At 38.9% G+C, this 23,642-nt stretch overlaps 1 protein-coding gene across 1 annotated transcript in view; it reads left to right on the top strand.

Annotated features, from left to right (window-relative positions):
• Positions 1–23,642, top strand: part of LOC126188970 (uncharacterized) — a 296,440-nt gene that overhangs the window by 50,730 nt on the left and 222,068 nt on the right. Inside the window, exon 3 of the mRNA XM_049930740.1 lies at positions 19,867–19,988. Coding sequence (XP_049786697.1) covers positions 19,867–19,988 — 122 coding nt within the window. The remainder of the gene's footprint in view (positions 1–19,866; positions 19,989–23,642) is intronic.

Genomic DNA, 23,642 nt, shown 5'->3' with positions numbered 1-23,642 from the left:
TTTTAATATTCTTGTGGAAATGGATGAAGTGGCATGTATTAGCAGTTATGAGAAGAAAATGATGATACATTCTTTGGAATATCAAAGAAATATTATGAAGAAAGCTAAAATTCATGGAGAGGAACATGTGAATTATAGAGGCAAAGAAATTCCGAAAAAGGGGACAGGAGAAGACTGCAAGCGTCGAAAAAGCTGTTTTAGTGCTATTGCAGAAGACAACAGAACTCAAGCTTCAGCTCATTTTCTGAACATGGAATGCAAGAATGACCAGGACCTTTTCCTGCAAGGAATGATCACAGTTAGTTATGTCAAAAGACACCACCCAAGGAGTGAGAAGGGGTGCAGGCTTGAAAAATCTTTTAGCTACTAAGTTCTCCTTGGAGGCAAACAATTCGAGCTATGTAGAAAATCTTTTCTAAGTATTTATGCGAGAGCTAAAAGAATTCGCTAACTGCTGTGTAGTGGGCAGACAGCGAAAGTCGGAAGAGGGAAATGTAAGTGTGTTAATGCTATGCCGTCAAAGGAAATTGTCAAAATTGCATCATTCCCCACTAAGGAAAGTCAATATGGTAGCCGCACTGTACACTACGTTGACTGTGAACTATCTGTGAAAAAAGGCACCAACTTTTTATTACCAAACACCCTAACTAGCCAGTGAAATACGAGTACTGTGATAAAATTTTTCATGAAAACTTTTCTCTTGCTTTAGATCTAAAGTAGACACTTGCTGCACCTGCGAAGAGTTGACATTAAACATTAAGTCAAAACCATTCAATGAGGCAGAAAAACGAGCAGCTGTAGCAGAGAAGATTGTCCACATCCAAGATTTATGTTTCATGATGCCCTGCAAGATGGGAAAATACAGTTGGAGAGTAATCCTAGAACTACTGCTTTATGTTTCGATTACATGCAAAATGTTCAACTTCCTCATGTCCAATTGCAAGAGCTGTTCTACTTACGCCAGTTGAGTGTTGCAGTATTTTGTGTACATAATCTACATACAAGGTCTCAACGAATATATAGCCCAAGATGTGAACAACTTACTTCTGTTTTCCGATAACTGCCCGGGACAGAGCAAACACAACACAATGATCTGCCTGCATTTATCTCTTGTGGAGTTAGACCGATTTGAAAAGACTGTACATTTTTACCCTATCCGTGGTCATTCATTTCTGCCATGTGATGGGTATTTGGGGTAGTAAAAAGAGCTCTCAATCCATGAATTAATTGAATGTATAGTAACTGTAAACTAAATGATTAATGGAAAATCTCATATAAAGATGTGAAACAAATACTAACAAAGAGATAGAGGGGCTGGCCAGTACTTACCTCAGCTCAGTACAGCCGATAGATACACATAAAACAGAACCGAAAATTTACATTCCTAGCTTTCGGAACAAATGTTCCTTCATCAGGGAGGAGAACTGTAAACTGTAATTTCACCATGCATTTAGTGGATGGAGACGAAATAGTAGACTTCAAGAAGTGGTGGCTATCAATTTATAAGAAGACTTGATTTTCTATTGAAACGAGATGTTCCAAGGACTGACAAGGTACCTCTAAATGTTTCAAAGTTTCATCATTTCCATTATAAATTATCAATGCCGGGGTTGTGGAAGCAATGGAATTCATTAATGGGCTTCAGACCAATAACTTCTCCTTGAAATTGATCAAAGAAAGAAACCACAGTTCCCATATGAAAAGTGTTCCAAGGCAACGAAAGTACCTGTTGGGGTGAAGAAAATGGAAGACAGTAAACAATGTGTTTTGATTTGTTCCTGGCAGTGAAAGCGTGTCATCCTTCTGGAATGAAATATTAACTTGGCCTACATCAATATATGCTAGAAACATTGGATGGACTTCTCTACTGTAAACATTAAATACTATTTTGTTTTGATACTTGTTTCTCCATTTGTAAACAGTGTTAATTAGCGAAAGCATTCAAATATGTCTTATGATAGCTCTGCAGGAAACATAAGAACAGGGTACTGTATTCTAAATAAAAATAGTTAATTTGTTTTTGTATTTCTGAAATTTTTTATCATCAAATGCATTGATTGCAAAAACAACCTAAATCCACAGCATAAAAAGTTTTTTGCAATGGGAACGGGTTAGCATATAGGTGTGAGATGTTGACAATAAACCTATCGACTGTTACTCAGTCCTCTACTACGGTGGTTTCAGATCACACATACACTACTGTTGAGTCGGGTCCTACGCCTTTATTGACCCATGTGTTAAACAAACCTGTAGCATGTGGAAAGTGGATACGAATGAAAACTAATGACACTATAGAATGAAAAACATAAATTAGACAGTAATGTAATCAAATATAAATTGTATTTACACATAATTGGTAACCTCAGTCTGGTAAATTCAGCCCTTACAGTTCCAGGCTCAAAATATACCGACATGCTACTATTCAAAGTACACAATTCTAATGTCACATAATAAAACATAAAATTCAACAAACAAAACAACAAAAAATTCACAAAAAAATAATCACAATTGTTCATCACAAACATTCTTCATCATAGGTCGAGCAGTCAGGGCACATGACAATTTTATATTCCTCACACATCGATTTTCCACAGGAAGTACAATCCGAATCTCCTTTCCTGTCGACGACGCAGCACAGTGGAGTAAGTTTTTGAGAAAAGTTGAATGGATTGTATTGGGATATGGCTCCCTGTTCATGTTCCATTTGTAAAGAACTAGGCTGTTTACGCCAGCGATATCAAGGATAACGTGAAAGCAGCATATCGACCATCGATCGCTTTTTCTCTTCGTGGACGAAGCACGGCACAAATTGTCTTAACACGTCGACTCTTTCTTTAGTCATGTTGTAATATGAAATTATTTCTGGTAATTTGGAGACACTGTCTTCCTCCTTATCGAAATGCATTGATGATACCAGGACCACTTTTTTATTTTTATTGGGAGTGTGTGCTACAAGCGTTTTTCCATCATCATAAGCAAATGTTGAGATCAAGACAGGGCCGTTGGCTAATAACGATGGAGGAATCTGCGGCTTGTTTTTTCACAGGGTACCGACGTACGTCAGTCTCCTTTTTTGCAGCACTTCAAGCAACTCACTCGATGAAAACCAATTATCAGTGGTGATATTCCGACAAGTGCCACTAAGTGGTTTGTTAATTTTCACAACATATTGCGTTGGTAAGGACAAATCACCCTTTTATGTGGTTTTTTTTCCCACGTACGGTATTCTGCCACAGAAATAAAAACATTTCGCATCAACAAGCTATTTTATTTTGAGACCATACTTATCCGGTTTGGAAAGGAGCTATATTTTAAAAGGATAGCGTCCTCGGAACCCTAGAAGAGTCTAATCGACGGCAATGAATTGCGCGGGAGCAAAATATCAGGAACAGTTGATGTTGAATAGATCCCAAATCTCCCGAAAGGCAGCATATTTGTCCTTTTATTTAGTTCTTCTCTTATGTTTTTATCATCAAAAGGAACTGGAATCGTGGAGCGAAAAATCAAAGGCCCATACATTTTCAAAAACATTTCAACTGTATTCGATATAGTTTTTTTCAAAGTGTCACTCATAAATAGGAGGCCGATAAACGCCCTAAATTCAACGTCATTCGTGTGGCCAGTGAATGAATAGTCTTTATTGTAATTTCAGCGTACGCGATCTGTCTCTTTATTTGTGCGCATGACAATTGCATGTATCATTTCATCAGTGATGAAAAGTGAAATTAATTCCAGGATATCAGTTCTTCCAAACACTCTCTTCTCTTGATCCAGGATTCCCTTTGATGACATTTATAGGCGGACCTCTGACAAACGTAGAATGAATATGTTTGTTCCGCCAAATACTTTCTCCATCTTTTCCCAACTCAAATTGACGGTTGGCTGCGTTATATATTGTGTTCATTGTTTTGATCTGCTTTTAGTATCATCGTCCACATCAGAGTCATCTGCAACCTGTATGTCAGGCAAGATTTCATCTTCGTTTTCAGATGCGACTTCTTTGTCATTTTCAGATGCAATGTCGTTATCATCTTTGAGACATTGCCGTTGAATGTCTCCCAAAATCTCTTCAGGGGTGGAAAAATTGTGTTGAATGCCATTCTTCTGAAATCATAAATGAACGATGTTACAATAGACATTACACACGCATTGGAAAATCCAGTAAAGACATAACAATTGTCAAACACATATACTTTAATTGGTCATACGTACTGCATTGGGTCGCATCCGGCCTGATACGTTTGTACTGCCATTGGGTCAGATCCGACCAAAGGGGGGATAAGTGAAGAAGTGTACATACCTTATTGATGTGATCTGGTCAACGGCTTCCCCACGAGTGATGAGGAGCCCTTGGACGACAGCATGGAGAGCCCTGTAGGTTAGCCGTGGCTCGAAATATAACTTTGAACTGGGTTGCATACGACCCACTGTAGTAGAGGAGTTTTACTCTTCAGCTTCAGTTTCACCTTATTCTAAAAATTTATACAGTACTTACATTGTTTTTCTCACCTTCCTTAAAAATAGGTGAATGTGATTTAGGTTGATTTTGCAATTCAGCAATTCAGATGTACAGTACAATGGTTTTATAATAATTTGTGGTAATGAATTTCATCGGTTATTAAAAAATTACAGGTGTGTAACAGCCAGTAAAAACTCGTCAAAAAATGAAACTGGTATCTGGCTACAAGATAATGAAGTTATTTTCCTACATGCTACAACCACAAATTATGCATCAAAACATGCGTTTTTGAGACATATTTCCTGTGTGTTCATGCAGAAAAAACTAAAAATTGATTAACATGGTAAATTAAACCAAAAACTGAAGTATGGTGAAAGATGTCTGAATCTATCTTGTGGTGGTGTGTGTTTTCCTTCTGTAGCCAATGGCAATTTAATTGGGTCAAGTAGACCTCAAGCTGCATGCACACTAACCATGGAAATTATCGAAACATTTTTCCAGATGCTTTATGTGGACACTGTTTGTGAACATTCTTCGAAACATGGAAACCTCAATTTATAGCAGTGTCGGTACAGATCTAAGGAAACAATATTTCAGGCCTGCTACGGCATGTCACTGCTGCATGGCACAAGTGTGTGTATATATGTTACACTGTGTTGTCTGTTGCATAGAGTTGTTACGTGTTTTGTTTTCTCTTGCTGTATTAAATTTATCAAAAAAAAAAAAAAAAAAAAAAAAATACAGTGGACGAGGCAGCAGACTGTCGATTTCATCATCGTACGTAGCTGACTGCTGCTTGTGGAATATGTGAAGCAAGCAGTACAAGAACAGCAATAAAACAAGACGCTGTGCAGAAAACTGCTGGTACATTTGGTAGAATACTGACAAAGACTGCATAGAAAAGAAAATAAGCTCATTTTTCGTACCTTTCTTTGAAATAGGAAGTACTCAAGGCTCTGGAATGAATCTCCCGTTGACAAAAAGCTAAGACTAACAGTATGTCTAGATGTAATTGCTTTCCTGAAATTTCTACTTTTTTTAAGAAACAGTGATACCATATATGCCAGAAATTCAAAATCTTTAGATAATATCCAAGTGGAATTATGAAAACTAAAGCTGTCTTTCATACTGAGTTTCCGTACGGAGCAAGTTTTTCCCACCATTTGTTCATGGTATACTTTTAGAAGATTGTATTGTGTTGTATGGAACTGGGGACCTATAAAGGATGGAGAGGCTTCGTTCCCGCCTTAGCCCGCAGTGGTACACAACAGCCTACAGCAGTCCACTCACCCCACCGCCACTCCACACCGAACCCAGGCCTGTTGTGCGGTTCGAGCCCTTCGAACCCCCCACCCCACCCCCACCCCCACCTCCTCCCCGTCTCGCACCAGACAAGTGTAACTCCAATGTTTGCGTGTTAGAGTAAGTATGGTGTATGCGTACGTGGCGAAAGTGTTTGCGCAGTAATCGCCGACATAGTGTAAAGCAGGTGTAATAAGGGGAACCTGCCCGAATATGCTGAGGCAGATGGAAAACTGCCCTTAAAAAGACTGGCTGGCACACTGGACCTCAACACTGATCCACCAGGCAGATTCGTGGCGGCGACCGGCACGCCTTCCCACCTGGAAAACTGCGTTAGACTGCACAGCTAACCGGGCGGGCCTTTTAAAAGATACTCAACTATTTTCCGTGTTTAGATCACCTACAATACTCAGATATTTCAGTTAGTGTAAAACCCCTAAAAATATTAACATGTTGCATACTCTTTACAATATTTCATAGCTTTGCATGTATAAGACTGCTGCTACTACTACTAGCCTAGTGGCAACAATATCGAGAAAAACAAGAGCACGAAACGAAAGTAAATACCCTCTGACGCAACCATAGGCCGGAAAGAGAGTGACACCTGTTCCGGAACTACAAGAAGTGGAAAGGACAGAATACCGCTATTTGTCAACTTGCTGGAATCCCTGATGGCCAGTGGCTATTTCCGGAGCAATACGAAAGTATTTTGTTCACTCCAGTAACTATCCTCACTGGAAATATCATCGGGTTCTGCAACATTTAAATGGAGTCAGGCACACAGTTACCAACTTCAAGGTTACCTGTTGTGGGAGCCTGTTAACTGCCAGAGAACAAGAACTGTGAGTGAATACAACTGCTAGAGAAAAGTACTGACCGTTGACATTTCTTTCCATAGTCGCTCGAATTCCTTATGGTAACTATTTGTACTACCCTCCAAAACTAAACTGACTCACAAAGCGATGACTCAAGGGAACAAGCATACATGTGCAATGCCTTTACGGTCACTCCCATCAGACACCACTCTGACATTAGCTTTATTTGTCTCTGCGCACGAAATAGTACACAGTTCTATCAACAGATAGCGCGCAGTCTCACAGTTATTTCCATGGCGTATGGAGCACCTTCCAGATGGTGTGTCCCTCTCCATCGTAACCATATCTCAGATGAGTTGACGTGAAACAGTAGTACGATCTTCGGTAAACAGGTGGCGTGGGGAACTGTCGCCACGTCTATTATTATTTTTTTTTTCCTTCCCCAACTTAGAATTGTTAACGCGCTCATTATGCTTGTAATACTTTATGTTCTGACATACACGATGTTGGTAATCATATCTGCTTATTTATTTCCGAATGTGTTGTGATTCCCGAGTGGTTAGTCAGAAACGTTAGAGGACAATTTACATACCTGCGAATTAAGAGCACCAATAAAATTCATGTTGTTCCTTATCACAAATACTTTACTGTTTATTTCCGAATTGTGGCGATTTCCGAGTGTGCGGTTAGGCAGGAACCTAAGAGGAGAGCTTAAACTGCTACAAGTGAAATGATGAGCAACGACATTCATATTCTTCCATGTCAGAAATATTTCGCATGATGTGCATCCCAAACATAATCCCCTAAAGCATTCTTGTTACAACTGAGATTCTCCTATCACACACGTCCATAAACATCAACTTGACGCAATAGCGATCGACAAATCGATATCTCTGTTTGCAACATTGACAGTGGATTCGTCTCCCGTCTCCACAATGTGCTAAAATAATGTTAGCTCTGCCATCACCCATGGCGCGAACTGCCTGTCTTTTGTGTCGTTTATAACTTGTTTAGTCACATCAAATTTCAATAGTAAGAAAATGCGACGAAGTCAAGCGTGACATTGAGTAAGAATGTAGAATCGAGTAAATCATGGTGGGAATATTCAGCATTTGTTCTTCTGGATTTTTCACAGGGGGCTACAAATTTATAGTGTGCATTTGCGAAAAACATGAAATTGGAGAAATTAAAATCGAAGTTCCACTGTAGATGTAAATGATTTAAGAGCGAAAGCAACAACTTACCAAATGATACTAGACTAAACATTTCCTAGCTTTTACACACACACACACACACACACACACACACACACACACACACACACACACACACTGCAGTTTGTAGGGGTGAGCAAGAAATCGCATATCTGTCATAAATCACAGTGATAGAGAAGTCACAGATATCACAACAATAATTTTACAGAATCTAGCTGCGATTTCAGTCACACTAGGGGTCACAGGTAGCCTTTAACATTCTACGCTGTGTACCATCTGTTGGCAAAATTTCGTCCTTCTTCCTGTGAACCATTTGTCTAGCGATTTCCGTGACAAGTCGCAAGTAGCAACTAAAAAGCACTGTTAACATTAGATGCTGTATGCCATCTGTTGTCCTACATCTGTACCTCGTTCTAAGAACCTTGTGTCTCACGATATGCATATATTACATGCTTATGGTCGAAGAAATGAACCAAGAAGCTAATTTGCTCTGAGAAAAATTTTATACTCGGTTGAGAATTGCTGCAGCTGAGAAATGTGAGGACTGAATAAAGGTTGTGCTAATAGATAGACCTATAGCATAGTCTGGAATTTTCGTGACATATTTAAACACACTTTTCATTAGCTAAAACTGCAGGGTAATTTCAAACACACATATCGTGCATAAACTACTAAAAATGCAGTCTGGTGTCTACTGTGTAAGTTTTACCAAATGTTTAACAACTGTTTTCACAAGACGAATGTTTCTTCTTCTTCTTCTTCTTCTTCTTCTTCTCTCTTCCCCCCCACCCCCCTACTTTTGTCTATTGCATTAGCACTTTTCCCAATGTCAACTTGTAACTGTAAGATCAGTCCTTTCCACTGTTTTCACTTGCACATCATCAATATTAAAACACACAACCTTCCAACCTAACCTAGACCTTGGGCTATACTACAGGTCACTCTGTGATCACAGCAAACATTCAAAGCAGGAGAGCTGGACGGATCAGTATCACACTCTAGTAAATCTTTATCACTAAATACAAGGCAGAAGATTTTGGTTATGGGATGAAAGGTTAGAATGCAGTTTTCTTAAATCACTCACGGTGTAGTTCACGTTAATTTATCATCCCTTTGAAATCACATAATGACTTCTCAATGACACATTGTGCCAATACTCATTTTTCACAATTGTGGTATCAATTATGGCTCTTATACGGTGCGAATTCTTCGAGGGTCATTTTGAATCTTCACGATTATCTCTTCTAGACGTGGATTGGTACATAGAGCAGTCAGTAAGCAAAATGGGAACTGCGTCTGGAAAATCACTAGGATTATTAATTATTTATAGTGCTACTAATTACTAGCAGTGTAATTCACATTATACAACTGCTAATACTTCTGGGAATGAAAGCAGTTGAGGGGGGGGGGGGGGGGGGGTTCACACTTAAAGACTAACCTTATTTCTGATGAAGGCCAAATAAAGATGCTGTGACAAATTTTCCAGTTCTGTTGTCACAGATATTTTGAATTATTGCTATATTGAGTGACTGACAATGTTGTTCAGAATCTTGTGAACATAGTAATGTGGTTAGAATCCATGTTCTAAACATGAACTTCTATGGTTCGGTGCGATATTTGTTATGCTGATAAATTGCAGAAATCGCATAAATCACAGGAGTATCAGAAATAGCAGAGGAATACAGGTTGTGAATTTATTAACTGTGACAAATCACAGTGAAGAATCGATGTTTAGCCTATCCCCAGCAGCTTAAATGGGGTGGGAGGTTGTGTCGAGTGGAATGTAAGAGGGAGGCCAGGAGTGGGAAGGGCGATAGGAAAGACTAGCTGATTGGAGGGAGATTGCAAGTTCAAGGGATAAGAATGTGGGAGGGACAGGTTCAGAGGCACAGGACAGGAATGCAATACGGGCACCAGCACTGAGGAATTTATGCAGTGCACAATATGGGGACATGGAGTGTGGATTGGGAGGGCGTGATGGAACAGAGGAAGTGGAAAGTGTGGGAAGAGAGTGTATGTGTTGGTGTCCTCAGCCCAATGAGACTTTGACCTCCACATGGGTCCATCCATATATCTGTCCATATCTAGCCCACTTATGTTTAACAGTATCATTATTTTGATAGCTGTCACTATATTCACACAAACAAATCACACCCCTATAGTCTGGCGTATACAGTGATGAAAATTTCCTTGCTCACTATACTGAAGGTCTTGCTAAGGCCTACACACACAGGCACTATCCTCCAAATATTGTCCACAGACAGAGGTCCTGCACCACATCCTAACAGTAAAAAGGTGAAAATATCATCCTGGACTGGCACAACTCAACCACATCCTTCATCAGAGCTTCGACAATTTATCACCATTCCTGGAAATGAGGAATATCCTTCTCATCCCTCCCAAAGTGGTATTTTGGTGCCAACACAATCAGTGCAATATTCTGATTCATCATTATGTCAAAATCACTCCCTGTCTCTTGCCACATAGGTCATATCCCTGTGGAAGAACCAAGTGTGTAAGATCTGCCTGATACACTCACTCAGCACATCTTACTCCAGTCCCATCACAGGTTAATCTTATCCCATCAGAGGCAAGGCCATCTGTGAAAGAGGCCATTGAGAGAGTACCAAAATTTTGGGGTTTTAGTTTAGGAGATCATCATAAATATTTTTCAATTTTAAATTCCTGTACTCTTAGTGTGTATTGTGAATGAGCAAAAATGCTCTATTGTGTTATTGAAATGACTCCAGTTAATGTCAAATAAGATTTCAATTTTGTAAATAAATGATTTATTCATGTACCTGTACTAGATTAGGTTTCTGCATGTATTCTGTAATTTCTGTTTGACATGTTCGTTGGGCTCCAAGGTTTGTTGTGGGCACAGCAACTGATACTGTGATATCAACACAGGTGTAGCAGAAGGATGTATAAATAGGAATATCAGTTGGATATTACAGACAGTCGTTTGAGATCCTTTATCTTGGAAAGGTCAATTGTATCTACATGTGGCAATAAATCGAACTGTTACTCTCAAGTCCAGGACTACTCAGTGAAGTAGGCTCGAACAGTATGTGTACAAGACATGTTCAGATAGTTGAAAAACAAATTACAGGATTCTGTTGACAATGTTTCGACTTAATCACCATCTTATTCACTACATATGGTGAGCTGTCGCACAAACTTCTGTATGCCCTCCTTGAAGAACTCTCCCATCAGCTCTTTCCCCCATTTCAGAACCTCTTTTTGGACCACTTGTGTGTACCTTTACAGAGGTGAAAAATGGATTATCTGATGGCCCCAAGTCAGGGAAATACAAGGATAGTGCAAAATGTGAGAAGCTCGTTGTTATGTAGAAAGCACACTACTCTTGTCAGCATTCCCTTCCTTTTGTTTGTAATATTCCTTTTGGGTTTTTTTAGAGTCTCACAATATCGTTCTGCATTGATGGTCTCTGTAGAGGCAGAAATGCAACCAAGTGATGCATTTTCGGTCCCAAGACACTGGAGCCTTGATTTTTTGGCCTGAAATTGTGGCTTTGAATTTTTCAATAGGTGGGGGAATTGGTGTGAGCCACTGTGACGAGTTTTTATCTCAGGGATGTAATAAGCCACTCCATCTCAAATCACAATAGAGATCAGAAAATCCTCATCTTCCAATTCAGGTCACTCGAGAAATTCACAGACACTAATGACCAGACTTTTCCTGTGCTGTTCTGTCAGCCGTTCTGGGACCCATCTTGCACACAGTTTCTGATATCCTAGCACTTCTTTGAGTGTCTTATATAAGAGACTTCTGGAAAGTTGTGGAAACATTGCCAAAATTTCATTCACTGTAACTTACTTGAGCATTGCTTTAACTACCTCCTGCTTCCCTGTGATGAATCAGCCTCACTCCTGCCAACTCCCCCCACTTCTACCTCAAAATGCTGTTCTCCCGCCCATTCCAAACACAACATATGCTAGTCAACCTCTGTGCTACTACCAGCCACCTACAGCTCAGGTATCATCTTATGGAAGAACCTTGAGGAAGACCTATTCCATATACCCACATACTATCACCAACTGGAGTCCTTTTTAGGGCAATGCCTATTTGTTCAGAACTAGGGCCACATGGGAAACAGTTGTGTCATCTGCCAGCAGCAGCACAAATACTGTGCAACATTCTACACACATCAAAAAAAGTTTTCCATCACCCCGGTTCCCATAACTCCTCAAGATAGCCGTTGACTGTGGGTATTGTATCACAGACACAGTCCCTTTGACCGTTCAGAGATGTCACTAAACCCACCCATGCATGAGCAACGCCTATTAGATGGAGGGCGTCTGACAGCCGATCAGCTCCAGTCGTTCCACCAGGAAGAAGATACATGGCTTGTCTTGTCTGTAGTTCAACCATGCCTAGACGTTCAATACTGCGGTTTGATCTGTCCCCATTGTTACTTTGTGCTAGGAAGGGCTCTCAACAAGGGAAGTGCCCAGGCGTCTTGGAGTGAACCAAAGCGATGTTGTTTGGACATGGATAAGATACAGAGAGACAGGAACTGTCGATGACATGCCTCGCTCAGGCTACCCAAGGGCTTCTAGTGCAGTGGATGACCGCTACCTACGGAATATGGCTCTGAGGAACCTCGACAGCAATGCCATCATGTTGAATAATGCTTTTCGTGAAGCCACAGGACGTCGTGTTACAACTCAAACTGTGCACAGTAGGTTGTATGATATGCAGCTTCACTCCCGACGTCCATGGCGAGGTCCATCTCTGCAACCACGACACCATGCAGCGCAGTACAGACAGGCCCAACAACGTGCCAAATGGACCGCTCAGGATTGGCATAATGTTCTCTTCACCTATGAGTGTTACATATGCTTTCAACCAGACAATCGTCTGAGACATGTTTGGAAGCAACCCGGTCAGGCTGAACGTCATATTGGTGAGGCGTTTGTCTTCATGGACGGACAGTTCATACACACATTGTGCACATCTTGTGAATTACTTCCTTCACGATAATGACATCACTCGACTAGAGTGACCAGCAGGTTCTCTATACATGAACCCTATTGAACATGCTTGGGATAGATTGAGAAGGTCTGTTTACGGACGACATGATCCACCAACCACTCTGAGGGATCTACGCCAAATCACCATTGAGGAGTGGGACAATCTGGACCAACAGTGCCTTGATGAACTTGTGGATAGCATGCCAGGATGAATACAGGCATGCAGCAATGCAAGAGAATGTGCTACTAGGTATTAGAGGTACCGGTGTGTACAGAGGTCTCGCTACATTGTGGTACAACATGCAATGTGTGGTTTTCATGAACAATAAAAAGGGCGGAAATGATGTTTATGTTGATCTCTATTCCAATTTTCTGTACAGGTTCCAGAACTGAGGAGATGCAAAACTTTTTTTTTAATGTGTGTATATAGACGTAACAACTAACCAGCTGTCCACCCTTATTGACTAGTCACCACCAAGCTATGGGTATCCACAAACACTCCACCTGGCTGCTGAGAATGCAGCACACTACATCAGCAGTGACTTGAACGGCTGTTTTATGCTAACAGAATCATCCAAGCATAAGTCCACGTTCAACCTTAGAAGAGACAGCACGTATTATAACCAAATATAGCCACAACTGATTCAGAAGTAATGGTTTAAGTCTTAATCTCGCAGGGACTCATATTATGTCATTTCAAAAAAGCAATAATGAACTGTTTGCACTAGAAGTAGATGTTAATGGTCATACACTATATGAAACACTGTAAAATTTCTTTCAGTAATTTGTATAACCAGTAAAAATGGTTGAACACATGAATAAACTAATCAAAAAGTTCAGTTCACTTAGAATAAATTAAAATTTTTAGATTTGCTAGCAACATTATAAGTCAATAAGAGATGGCAAAACAGTTCAGACAACCAAAAATAGCGTTTGAATGTGAGGTTACAGGAGAATGCTGGACATTAAACATACATAGATCAGATAAGAAGTGGGAAGGCAGGTAACTGAATTGGGGAGAAAAGAGAATAATGTCTCAACTTGATTAAAAGAAGGGATCAAATGACAGACAAATCCTGAGACATCAAGGAATTGTCAGTGTCATAGTGGACAGAAGAGTGTGTGTGTGTGTGTGTGTGTGTGTGTGTGTGTGTGTGTGTGTGTGTGTGTGTGTCAGAAGAAAAGCAGAGTGGGAATAAAAAAATGTCAAGGGAGATCAAGAGTTGACTACAGTAAGCAGGCTCAAATCAGGGTGGGTGGGTTGCAGTAGTTATGCAGAAGCGAAGCTAACTTGGAGAGTTGCATCAAATCAGTCTTTATTTCATTGTTCTGTTGAATTATACTGAGCAGTGCGTTCAGTATTCCAAGACAGTTTACTGCCTTGTATTTTATTGGTGTGAATTTTTGATACAGAGATGAAAGTTTTGAAAATGTTACCGTACTGTATGCTGTTTAACTTGTAGAGTGTCTATAATGGCATAAAAGCTGCAGAAAAATTTTCTGTTGAAGAACATTAATTGCTTATGTGATGAAATGGGTTATGCTTCCATTAAGAAGTTCAAATGTACTTCCATCATAAATCTCTCTCTTACATAGGATATTAATTTTTTACAAAGATCATATTGTAATCCTTATGGCAAAAACAATTAGACAATATGAAAATGTCTGCACTTAGTTGAGCTGGAAATGGGTGCTTAGCTAAAATGTGTGACGAGATCTGATGTAAAATTAGTTCAAAACTGCCCATCCTACAGAAAAGACTTTTCAACCAAGAAGACTCCACAGACATTAATTCATTGTCAGACACGTGAAGCTGATTAGACCAATATTTCTGTAGATACAAATACAAGCTTATCAGCAGATCGATTATCATCACAGGTATTTCGCAAATTGGTCCTAAAGGGGAAAAAAAAACATTATGAAAAGTGATAGATGCGTCAGCTTGAATTTTTAAAAAATTTCAGCAGCAAAGCCTCTGCTGTGGCTAACAGCAGGTTCATGGCAATGAATGTGTTGAACAGACTATGGAAGAATATTGTATTTCAAAATGAATAGCAGAAGCAGGAAGAAGTTGAAAATGGCAAAAGGAACTCTGGCATGCATTGACAGAAGCACCTAGAAAACATAGAGCAATTTAGTTTTTTTTTGTTTTTCAGGCAAAAAAGACTGTTTCCACACGATAATGAGAATAACAAATATTTTTGAAATAATAGGTCATATGATTTGTATAGAAGTGAGAAATAAAACAGATTATAGAAATATTTAACGCATCTCATTTACTGTACATGATTTTGAGTATCATTTAAATGCGCATCTAAACTCTTCCGTTTCTCACATTTTGACAAATCATTTCACAAAATATTAAACCAATGTTTTTGTCTCTTCCCAGAAAAGTTTTGCAGTGTTTTATATTCTCGAAATGTCCTAAATTTAGTTCTTCATTAATAGGAAGGCTATTTGACGGTTAAATATCACACCAATGTAACTTTTTATGCACAAAATAGCTAGTTCTTGAAGAGATGAACTTTTTGACTCTTCTACATACCTAGCCACAGCTTTTTATGGAATACATAAATTTTCCCTTGAATCACTAGTTATAATGCAAAACTAGATCTCACTCTGGTGAATTTTATCCCAGTTGGTAATTTTTCATTCTTTGTTTGGCAATGAAAATTGGGGCAAAAACCCGTTGTGTAATTTATAGGGAGTGTTGTTTTCGCTCTGCTCAACATCTGACCAAAATCCCAGAAGCAACAGTACTTGCTAGTGGGTAGTTTGAAAGAAATGAATGTTGCTTATGAAACAGAAATGGACCTGGAGCTGGATTTTCATAATTCTGTGAATTACATCCAATCTGGTGTGCAGCTAGGTGCAGCAGGTTCACACTTGGTATCCACAATACATCACAGTGTAATAATGTTGTTGGTAGAGGTACATCCAACACAAGGATCAATATAATTATTTTTTTATTTACAAATATTAGAACATTTTTTGCGTCTTAGCTGGAAAGGCATCAAAATGAAGAGACTCAAATGCAGTAATATTAAGAATTATAGAATCAGGAGTGCCCATTTTAAGACACATGGTGTTAAAAATAGACAAATTTTGTGTTCTGATAACTTGAGAGATCACCCTTATAGCAAAGTTTACAATTCACTAGTTTTCTGACAACATATTTTTTCAGCTTGTTTGAAGACACGTTCCATGGGCAATGCTTTCCGAACCTCATTTATCTATTTTGCAAGGTGATGAGCTGCAAGATCCTAGCTCTACTAGTTCAGACACAATGGCTTGCCAAACATGACAATTTTTTTCAAGTGTTACTAATTGTGAAGAAAGTAGCTTTTGTGAAAACGCCTCTTTTACCTTCAAGAAGTAGATGATGTAGCTGAAACTTGACAGTTGATCATCCCAGCTCCGCTAGGAACAGTCTGTAAACATTGTTTTTCGGCATACTTTTCTCTCAGTGTCAAGGTAGTGAAGTCATTTTCGCTGAAGTCTGAAGATATAGAAATTACAGGACACAATTTCATGTGTGTTGAAGTTCAGGAATGTCTCTCTTTACCTTGCACTGTCTTTGCAGCAGAATTGATGATAAATTTTAGAGCCCTCCACTTCCTCAAGAAAAAATTGATAACCAATTTTTGATATTCAGTGACTGCATTAGACTGCAGGCTATTGACCAATGCTGTCCTCACCACCCAATAGAGTTTGTTATCTGTTACTCATTTTGATCTGTCATACTGCATCCTCAGTCAGTTAACTGCATTGCAGTAAACATTGGGTCTTAGGTACTCATTATTGTCAGTGCTGGCTGGTGGTGAAATGACAATCAGGCAGGATTTGCACTGTCTCAGAGAGAATAACCTTTATTCCAAGCTTAAATGTTGTTACCAATACTAAGGCCAGAGGGGGTGATTGTGGGTGGGCCATGTTCTGCCGCATTTTGAATCTCAGTGATCAAGTCGGTAGCACTTGCATATGTGTTAGTTCCCTTTTTCACCTTGCTTTTTATTGTCTTTCACATACTTTTCTGATATTTACTACACACTTAGGTTTTTACACCATTTTACTCACTTTGAGCTTCCCTTTGTCTAATCTGAGGTGTCTTGTTTATTATGTCATTGTTTTACACCTACCTGTTGTCAGTTGAGGATGTGGTGTGGGATGAGAGGAAGGGGTTTGGTGGGGAAGGGAGAGGGACTTCCCTCTTACTATAGATGAGCCCTGAGGAGCCCCTATCTGTCTGTGACATACAAACAAGTTTGCTTATATTCCTCATATTCATTTCCTGTAAATGTTGTGTACTTAGCACTGTCAATGATCTGGACTTCCTTGCCTTACTATTTATTGTGAACCATGGTAGCAAACTTGAACACTGTTTACTTCAGGTTAGTGACACTGTCCTTTGTGGACTTCCTCTGCAAACGAGGAACTGATGACTTCATGGTTTGTTCCTTTAATCCCCCTTATAAATAGTTTCATTAAGGTCACATTCCAAACAAATACTTTCAGAAAATACTTCTTTACTCTTCAGGTTCATGATATTTATCACCTAGATTAGAATAGTATTCATCTCTTACATCTATCCCTTTTGGAAAGCTTTTCTTGTTAATACCACTCTATGTTTTATGTCCTCTCTACTTGTGTCATCGTGGGTTATTTTGCTACCAAAAAAATCCAAAACTAGTCTACTTTAAGCACCTCATTTTGTAATGGAATTGTCTCAGTATCGCCTGACGTAATTCGACTACACATTGTTACCTTTGTTTTATTTGTACTTATTTCTGTCTGACAACCTCTTTCCAAGACATTATCCATCTGGTTCAATGTACCTTAAAGAGTCCTTTGTCATTGATAACCTTAAAAATAGCTACATCACTCTCTACTCAGCTGTTGTTTTAATAAGCTTTTATGCAACTTCAAAAAGGCCACTGTGGTTGTCGATACACAGGAAAAGTAAACTACCATTTTAATATGAACATTAGTTTTAACAGGTTTTTACACCCTCAAATCAAAATGTTCTAAATTATAGAGACAATAGCTAATAAGATACTCTTTTACATTTGTTTTGAGTATCTGAGGGTTTACAGTTTCCTGTCATCACCCTCAATATGTTTGCATCACAACATAAAACGCCATTCTGAACCTTTGAGAAGGATACATTGTGTATACTTCAAGACGAATATAATGATTCCAATCCCAAGGAAGGCAGGTGCTGACAGATGTGAAAATTACCAAACAGTCAGTTTAATGAGTCGCGGAAGCAAGGTACTAACGCAAATTCTTTACAGGAGAATGGAAAAACTGGTAGAAGCCGACCTCGGGGAAGATCAGTTTGGATTCCGTAGAAATGTTGGAACACATGAGGCAATACTGTCCCTACGACTTATCTTAGAAGAAAGATTGAGGAAAGGCAAACCTATGTTTCTAGCATTTGTAGACTTAGAGAAAGCTTTTGACAATGTTGACTGGAATACTCTCTTTCAAATTCTGAAGGTGGCAGGGGTAAAATATAGGGAGCGAAAGGCCATTTACAATTTGTACAGAAAGCAGATGGCAGTTATAAGAGTCGAGGGAGATGAAAGGGAAGCAGTGGTTGGGAAGGGAGTGAGACAGGGTTGTAGCCTCTCCCCGATGTTATTCAATCTGTATATTGAGCAAGCAGTGAAGGAAACAAAAGAAAAATTCGGAGTAGGTACTGGAATCCATGGAGAAGAAATGAAAACTTTGAGGTTCACCGATGACATTGTAGTTCTCTCAGAGACAGCAAAGGACTTGGAATGGCAGTTGAACAGAATGGACAGTGTCGTGAAGGGAGGGTATAAGATGAACGTCAACAAAAGCAAACAAGGATAATGGAGTGTGGTCGAATTAAGTCAGGTGATGCTGAGGGAGTTGGATTAGGAAGTGAGACACTTAAAGTAGTAAAGGAGTTTTGCTATTTGGGGAGCAAAATAACTGATGATGGTCGAAGTAGAGAGGATGTCAAATGTGGACTGGCAACAGCAGTGGGGGTGTTTCTGAAGAAGAGAGGTTTGTTAACATCGAGTATGGATTTGTGTGTCAGGAAGTTGTTTCTGAAAGTATTTGTATGGAGCGTAGCCATGTATGGAACTGAAACATGGACGATAACTAGTTTGGACAAGAAGAGAATAGAAGCTTTCGAAATGTGGTGCTACAGAGGAATGCTGAAGATTAGATGGGTAGATCACGTAACTAATGAGGAAGCATTGAATAGGATGGGGAGAGGAGAAGTTTGTTGCGCGGCTTGACTGGAAGAAGGGATCGGTTGGTGGGACATGTTCTGAGGCATCAGGGGATCGCCAATATAGTATTGTAGGGCAACGTGGAGGGTAGGAGTCGTAGAGGGAGACCAAGAGATGAATACACTAAACAGATTCAGAAGGATGTGGGTTGCAATAGGTACTGGAAGATGAAGGGGCTTGCACAGGATGGAGTAGCATGGAGAGCTGCATCAAACCAGTCTCAGGACTGAAGACCACAACAACAACAACGATGAATTATTTTATTTTTTTAAGTATTGCAGTTGTGAACTTTAGTTTTCTTCAGAATTCGCTTTTGTTATTAATCACTGGTAACATTAGGGAGCAAGTGAGTTTAAGAGTACCAAGTATACTGAAGATGCTTTTGCAAGATGTTTGGTAATCAACTTTACAGAACATAATTATTGAATGCTTCTGTAGAATAAATACTTTCTTTAACCTTAGTTGAATTGCCTCAGAAGATTATCCCATAGTACAGTATTGCTTGAGGGAATTCTAACAATTCTATCTGTAGATCAACGCAAGGAGAGAATTTATAAATGCAAAGCTAGCATAAATGTGTTTTTTTTTTACTCACTCTACATTACAGTATACCCTGTCTTAATTTGCCTCGAAGGAAAAGAATCTTCATTCTAAGTATATTTCACCACTCCACATTCCACATGGTTCATGATAGTTCCTATCTAGATTGTGACAGACTTTGGCATAATGACATAAAAAATGTTCTGACTACTCTTTCAACTGCACATGCAGTTGTAAAACCGGTATTAAAATTTACTTGATTTTTTGTAGATTTTGAAACCTCCTAAACTACGGACCCCTCTGAAGGAGCTGCAGTTTACATCTCAGGAAGTTAAAGGTGATGCAACAGCGAGGCCATCACGAAGAGTCAGCTTTGGGCACTTTCATGTCAGGTATTTAAGGGTAACTAAGCTCTCTTTTGTGACAGAGCAAGAGTTTCGTTTGGATACTTGATTAAGCAAAACTAAATTCAACCTTTTGCACACAGTGTACATGTAGGAAAAAACCAAGTTTGTAAAAAAAAAATTGTGCATCTTGTTTCATATGACTTCCTTGTTTGTAAATTTGTGTGTGTGTGTGTGTGTGTGTGTGTGTGTGTGTGTGTGTGTGTGCGCACGCGCGCACAGTCACGTTTGAGACTTGTGATCCAGTATTCGGGCCAAATGTGATTCTCATGAGCCTGGTCCACAGTACATTGGTTGGACGAAGTGTGAACTTCATGAGCCTGACCCACAGTATGTCAGTAGGGCAAAATATAAACTACATGGGCTTGGGCCATGGTACAACAGTCACAACTTGTGATGTGCTCCATATGCAGCACAGGCTAGGCTCCTGATAAGATTCTTATTATCGTTTTGTGTCAAACTCAGTTACGTGTTATTCTTACTCATGTTAAAATATGTCATTAAATGTTACAAATATATCCTCATAAAATGTTATCAAAACATAGATTTTGTAATGAACACAGTTAGCATAATCTCCCATTGATAGTGACAGAAGTGACAGATCTCCTGTACAACAAAAACTCACGTGCTTAGTTGTTGAGGATGATATTGCTGATGAAGATCAACTACTGGAGCCCTGGATTTGGAAAGCAATACAAAATATTCCAGAAATCTGGAATTACACAATGTCTCATGGGTTACAGGAGGCAACCTTATTCCAAGTAGGAGTAAATAAAAGAGAAGTACGTAGGTAGCTGTAGTACAATAGTTTATAACATGTGCAGGGTGAATATTGTAGCCCAAGATTGGTTTAGTACACTGAACAAATACAAACAAGTCCACGCAGACTACGACAGATCAACAACAGTTGGTTTCCTGTAGAATGTAATGAAATTAAAAGATATTTTGTGTTGTCCCATAATAATGACACAGGTATGGGGGGGGGGGGGGGGGGGGCAAGAATTGAGCTAAACTGGTCAAAGAGGGCTGTTGTATAAAAGCCATATTTAGAAAAACAATGTTGCTGAAAATATGTTTACACTTTGCACATAATGATCTGATGCGAATACAGACAAATTAAGCAAAATAAAACCCACGACCAAGTAAAAGTGTATACAATGAAACAGGACATTACTATTGATGATCCACTTATGAAATTTAAGGGACGCCCATCTTACAAACTTTTCAATCCATCAAAAAGGGCACTATTCAGTATTAAATTTTATAAATTATTTCAGTCAGATTCAAGTTATTGCTACGGCTTTAAAATATGTACAGACTATGATACGATAAATTGTGATAATAGCAACTCTGAAAGTGTTGTCAAAGAGCTATCACTGTTGATGTTACACAGAGGATGCATTTTATACCTAGATAATTCGTATTCCTCACCAAATCTGTTTGTGACTGTTAAGAAATTATAAAACAAATGTCATTGGCACAATACATGCGAATAGAAAGAATATGATGTCATTGGCACAATACATGCGAATAGAAAGAACATGCTGAAAGATTTCTGTGAAGTAAATTTAAAGTGGGAGGAATACAGAATGAGGTGTTGCAATTGAATACTCTCTGTACAATGGAAAGATAAGTGAGATGTTCATATTATGGTGGCAAAATGTTTGTAGTTTTGCTGCAGTAGTTCTTGCAAGGGACATGCCTTGGTACATAAGTACTTTATGAATTGCTGGTAATGAGAGCACATTTCATTGTTGATTGTCACCAAATGTTTTCTTCAGTTCAGCCTGGAATTATTCCAACTATGGAGCTCCTCTTGGTTGTACTCAAACCACTGTTGGAGTTCGCCATCAAGGAAACGTATCATTTGCTAGACATATCAAGCCATCCCACTTGTAATATTGGTGTGTCCTTCCGGTGTTTGGAGAACATTGATGTAGGCTCAATTAGCAGCTGACTTAATGCTCTGTTTGAATCCAGTGGTCTCTTAAATATACAGACCTTAGGAGCTACTTATTGCTTGTATTCCAGTTTCTGTCTGTGTAGGTGACGGCTTTTGCACCACCTAATTAGAACTACTGTGCTGTAGGTGTCTTGAAGTACCCAGTATCTCCATCAACCAATGTTATGTCATAACTACAGTCAGGTCCATATCTGAAAGTAGATTCATCATTGAAGTACAACACTTAGCACTAAAAATGCTATATCAGATTTGATTTACTTTCATTCCAATTGATCCATAGTGAGGAGGTCCTCCAGGATGTGGAACATGTCAGAAAAACAATACATGACAAATATTTACAACTAAAACAAATAAGCTAAAGTACCATTCCACAGGTCCCAAGTGGATTGATCGTCATTTTTTAATGAACACTATATGAAAGAGTCATTTTACAAATACTAATGCACTGAATTTAAAATAAAAAAGGTTTTTATTTATTTATAAGGTAATAAACATGTAATACAACTACTATAATACTTACAATGAACACATTACTGCACTGAAATGGTGCAGAAGTTAGATTATACTTACACACACACACACACACACACACACACACACACACACACACTAATTTTCAATGAATACATTATTGCACTGAAATTGTGCTGAAGTTATATTGCACACTCACAAATCAGTTGGTTCTACTGAGAAATTCATCAATGGAGTAGAAGGAGTTGGTCACCATTAAATCCTTTAGGCTTCACTTAAACTGGATTTCATTGGTTGTTAAGCTTTTTATGGCTGCTGGTAAGTTATTGAAAATGTGTGTTCCTGAATAATGCACACCTTTCTGTACAAGAGTAAGTGACTTTAAATCCTTGTGAAGATTATTCTTATTTCTAGTATTGATTCCATGAATTGAGCTGTTGGTTTGAAAAAGTGATATATTTTTAATGACAAATTTCATTAAGGAATAAATATATTGGGAAGCAGTAGTTAGTATCCCTAGTTCCCTAAACAGGCTTCTGCAGGATGTTCTTGAGTTCACACTACATATAACTCCTACTGCACATTTTTGTGCCCGGAAAACTTTAGCTTGGCTTGATGAATTACCCCAAAAAATAATCCCATATGACAGTATGGAATGAAAGTAAGCATAGTATGCCAGCTTTTTCATTTTTATATCCCCTATGTCTGACAAAATTTGCATTGCAAACAGAGATTTGTTAAGACGCTTCAGCAGTTCTTATATTATGGATACTAATTATAGAAATAACTGATCTCCCTCCTAGAGTGAAGTACTGCTATTTGTGCAAACATTGAATAATATTTTAAATCTGAAAGTCTGTTTGCTACCTTTTCACAACTAAACCACTAAACCAGTTTTTATGAAATTTAGTATTGAACCCTGATGAAGACCAGAGGACACTTCAGAAAGCAAAAGGAAAAGAAAATTGACCGCTAAGTGGGTGAAGTAGGAAATGGAACATCATTTATTTATTTATTTATTTGTTTATTTTTACATCGGTGAACATAAACAATGATGAAAAATTATTAAATTTGTTGCATAGTGTACATGTTGTATAATAAACTGTTGTGACTCGCCAATTATTCAAAGTGCCGCCGCGCAATTACGCATGTCCTCTACGTGCGGCGCTGTCTGCCAGCCATGCAGCAGCTGCGCCACCTAAGTGGCC

Source organism: Schistocerca cancellata, chromosome 5 (genome assembly GCF_023864275.1).
Source record: "Schistocerca cancellata isolate TAMUIC-IGC-003103 chromosome 5, iqSchCanc2.1, whole genome shotgun sequence".
Classification (NCBI taxonomy): Eukaryota; Metazoa; Arthropoda; class Insecta; order Orthoptera; family Acrididae; genus Schistocerca; species Schistocerca cancellata.
The sequence above is the reverse complement of the archived record's forward strand: the minus strand, read 5'-3'. Positions and strand labels throughout refer to the sequence as shown.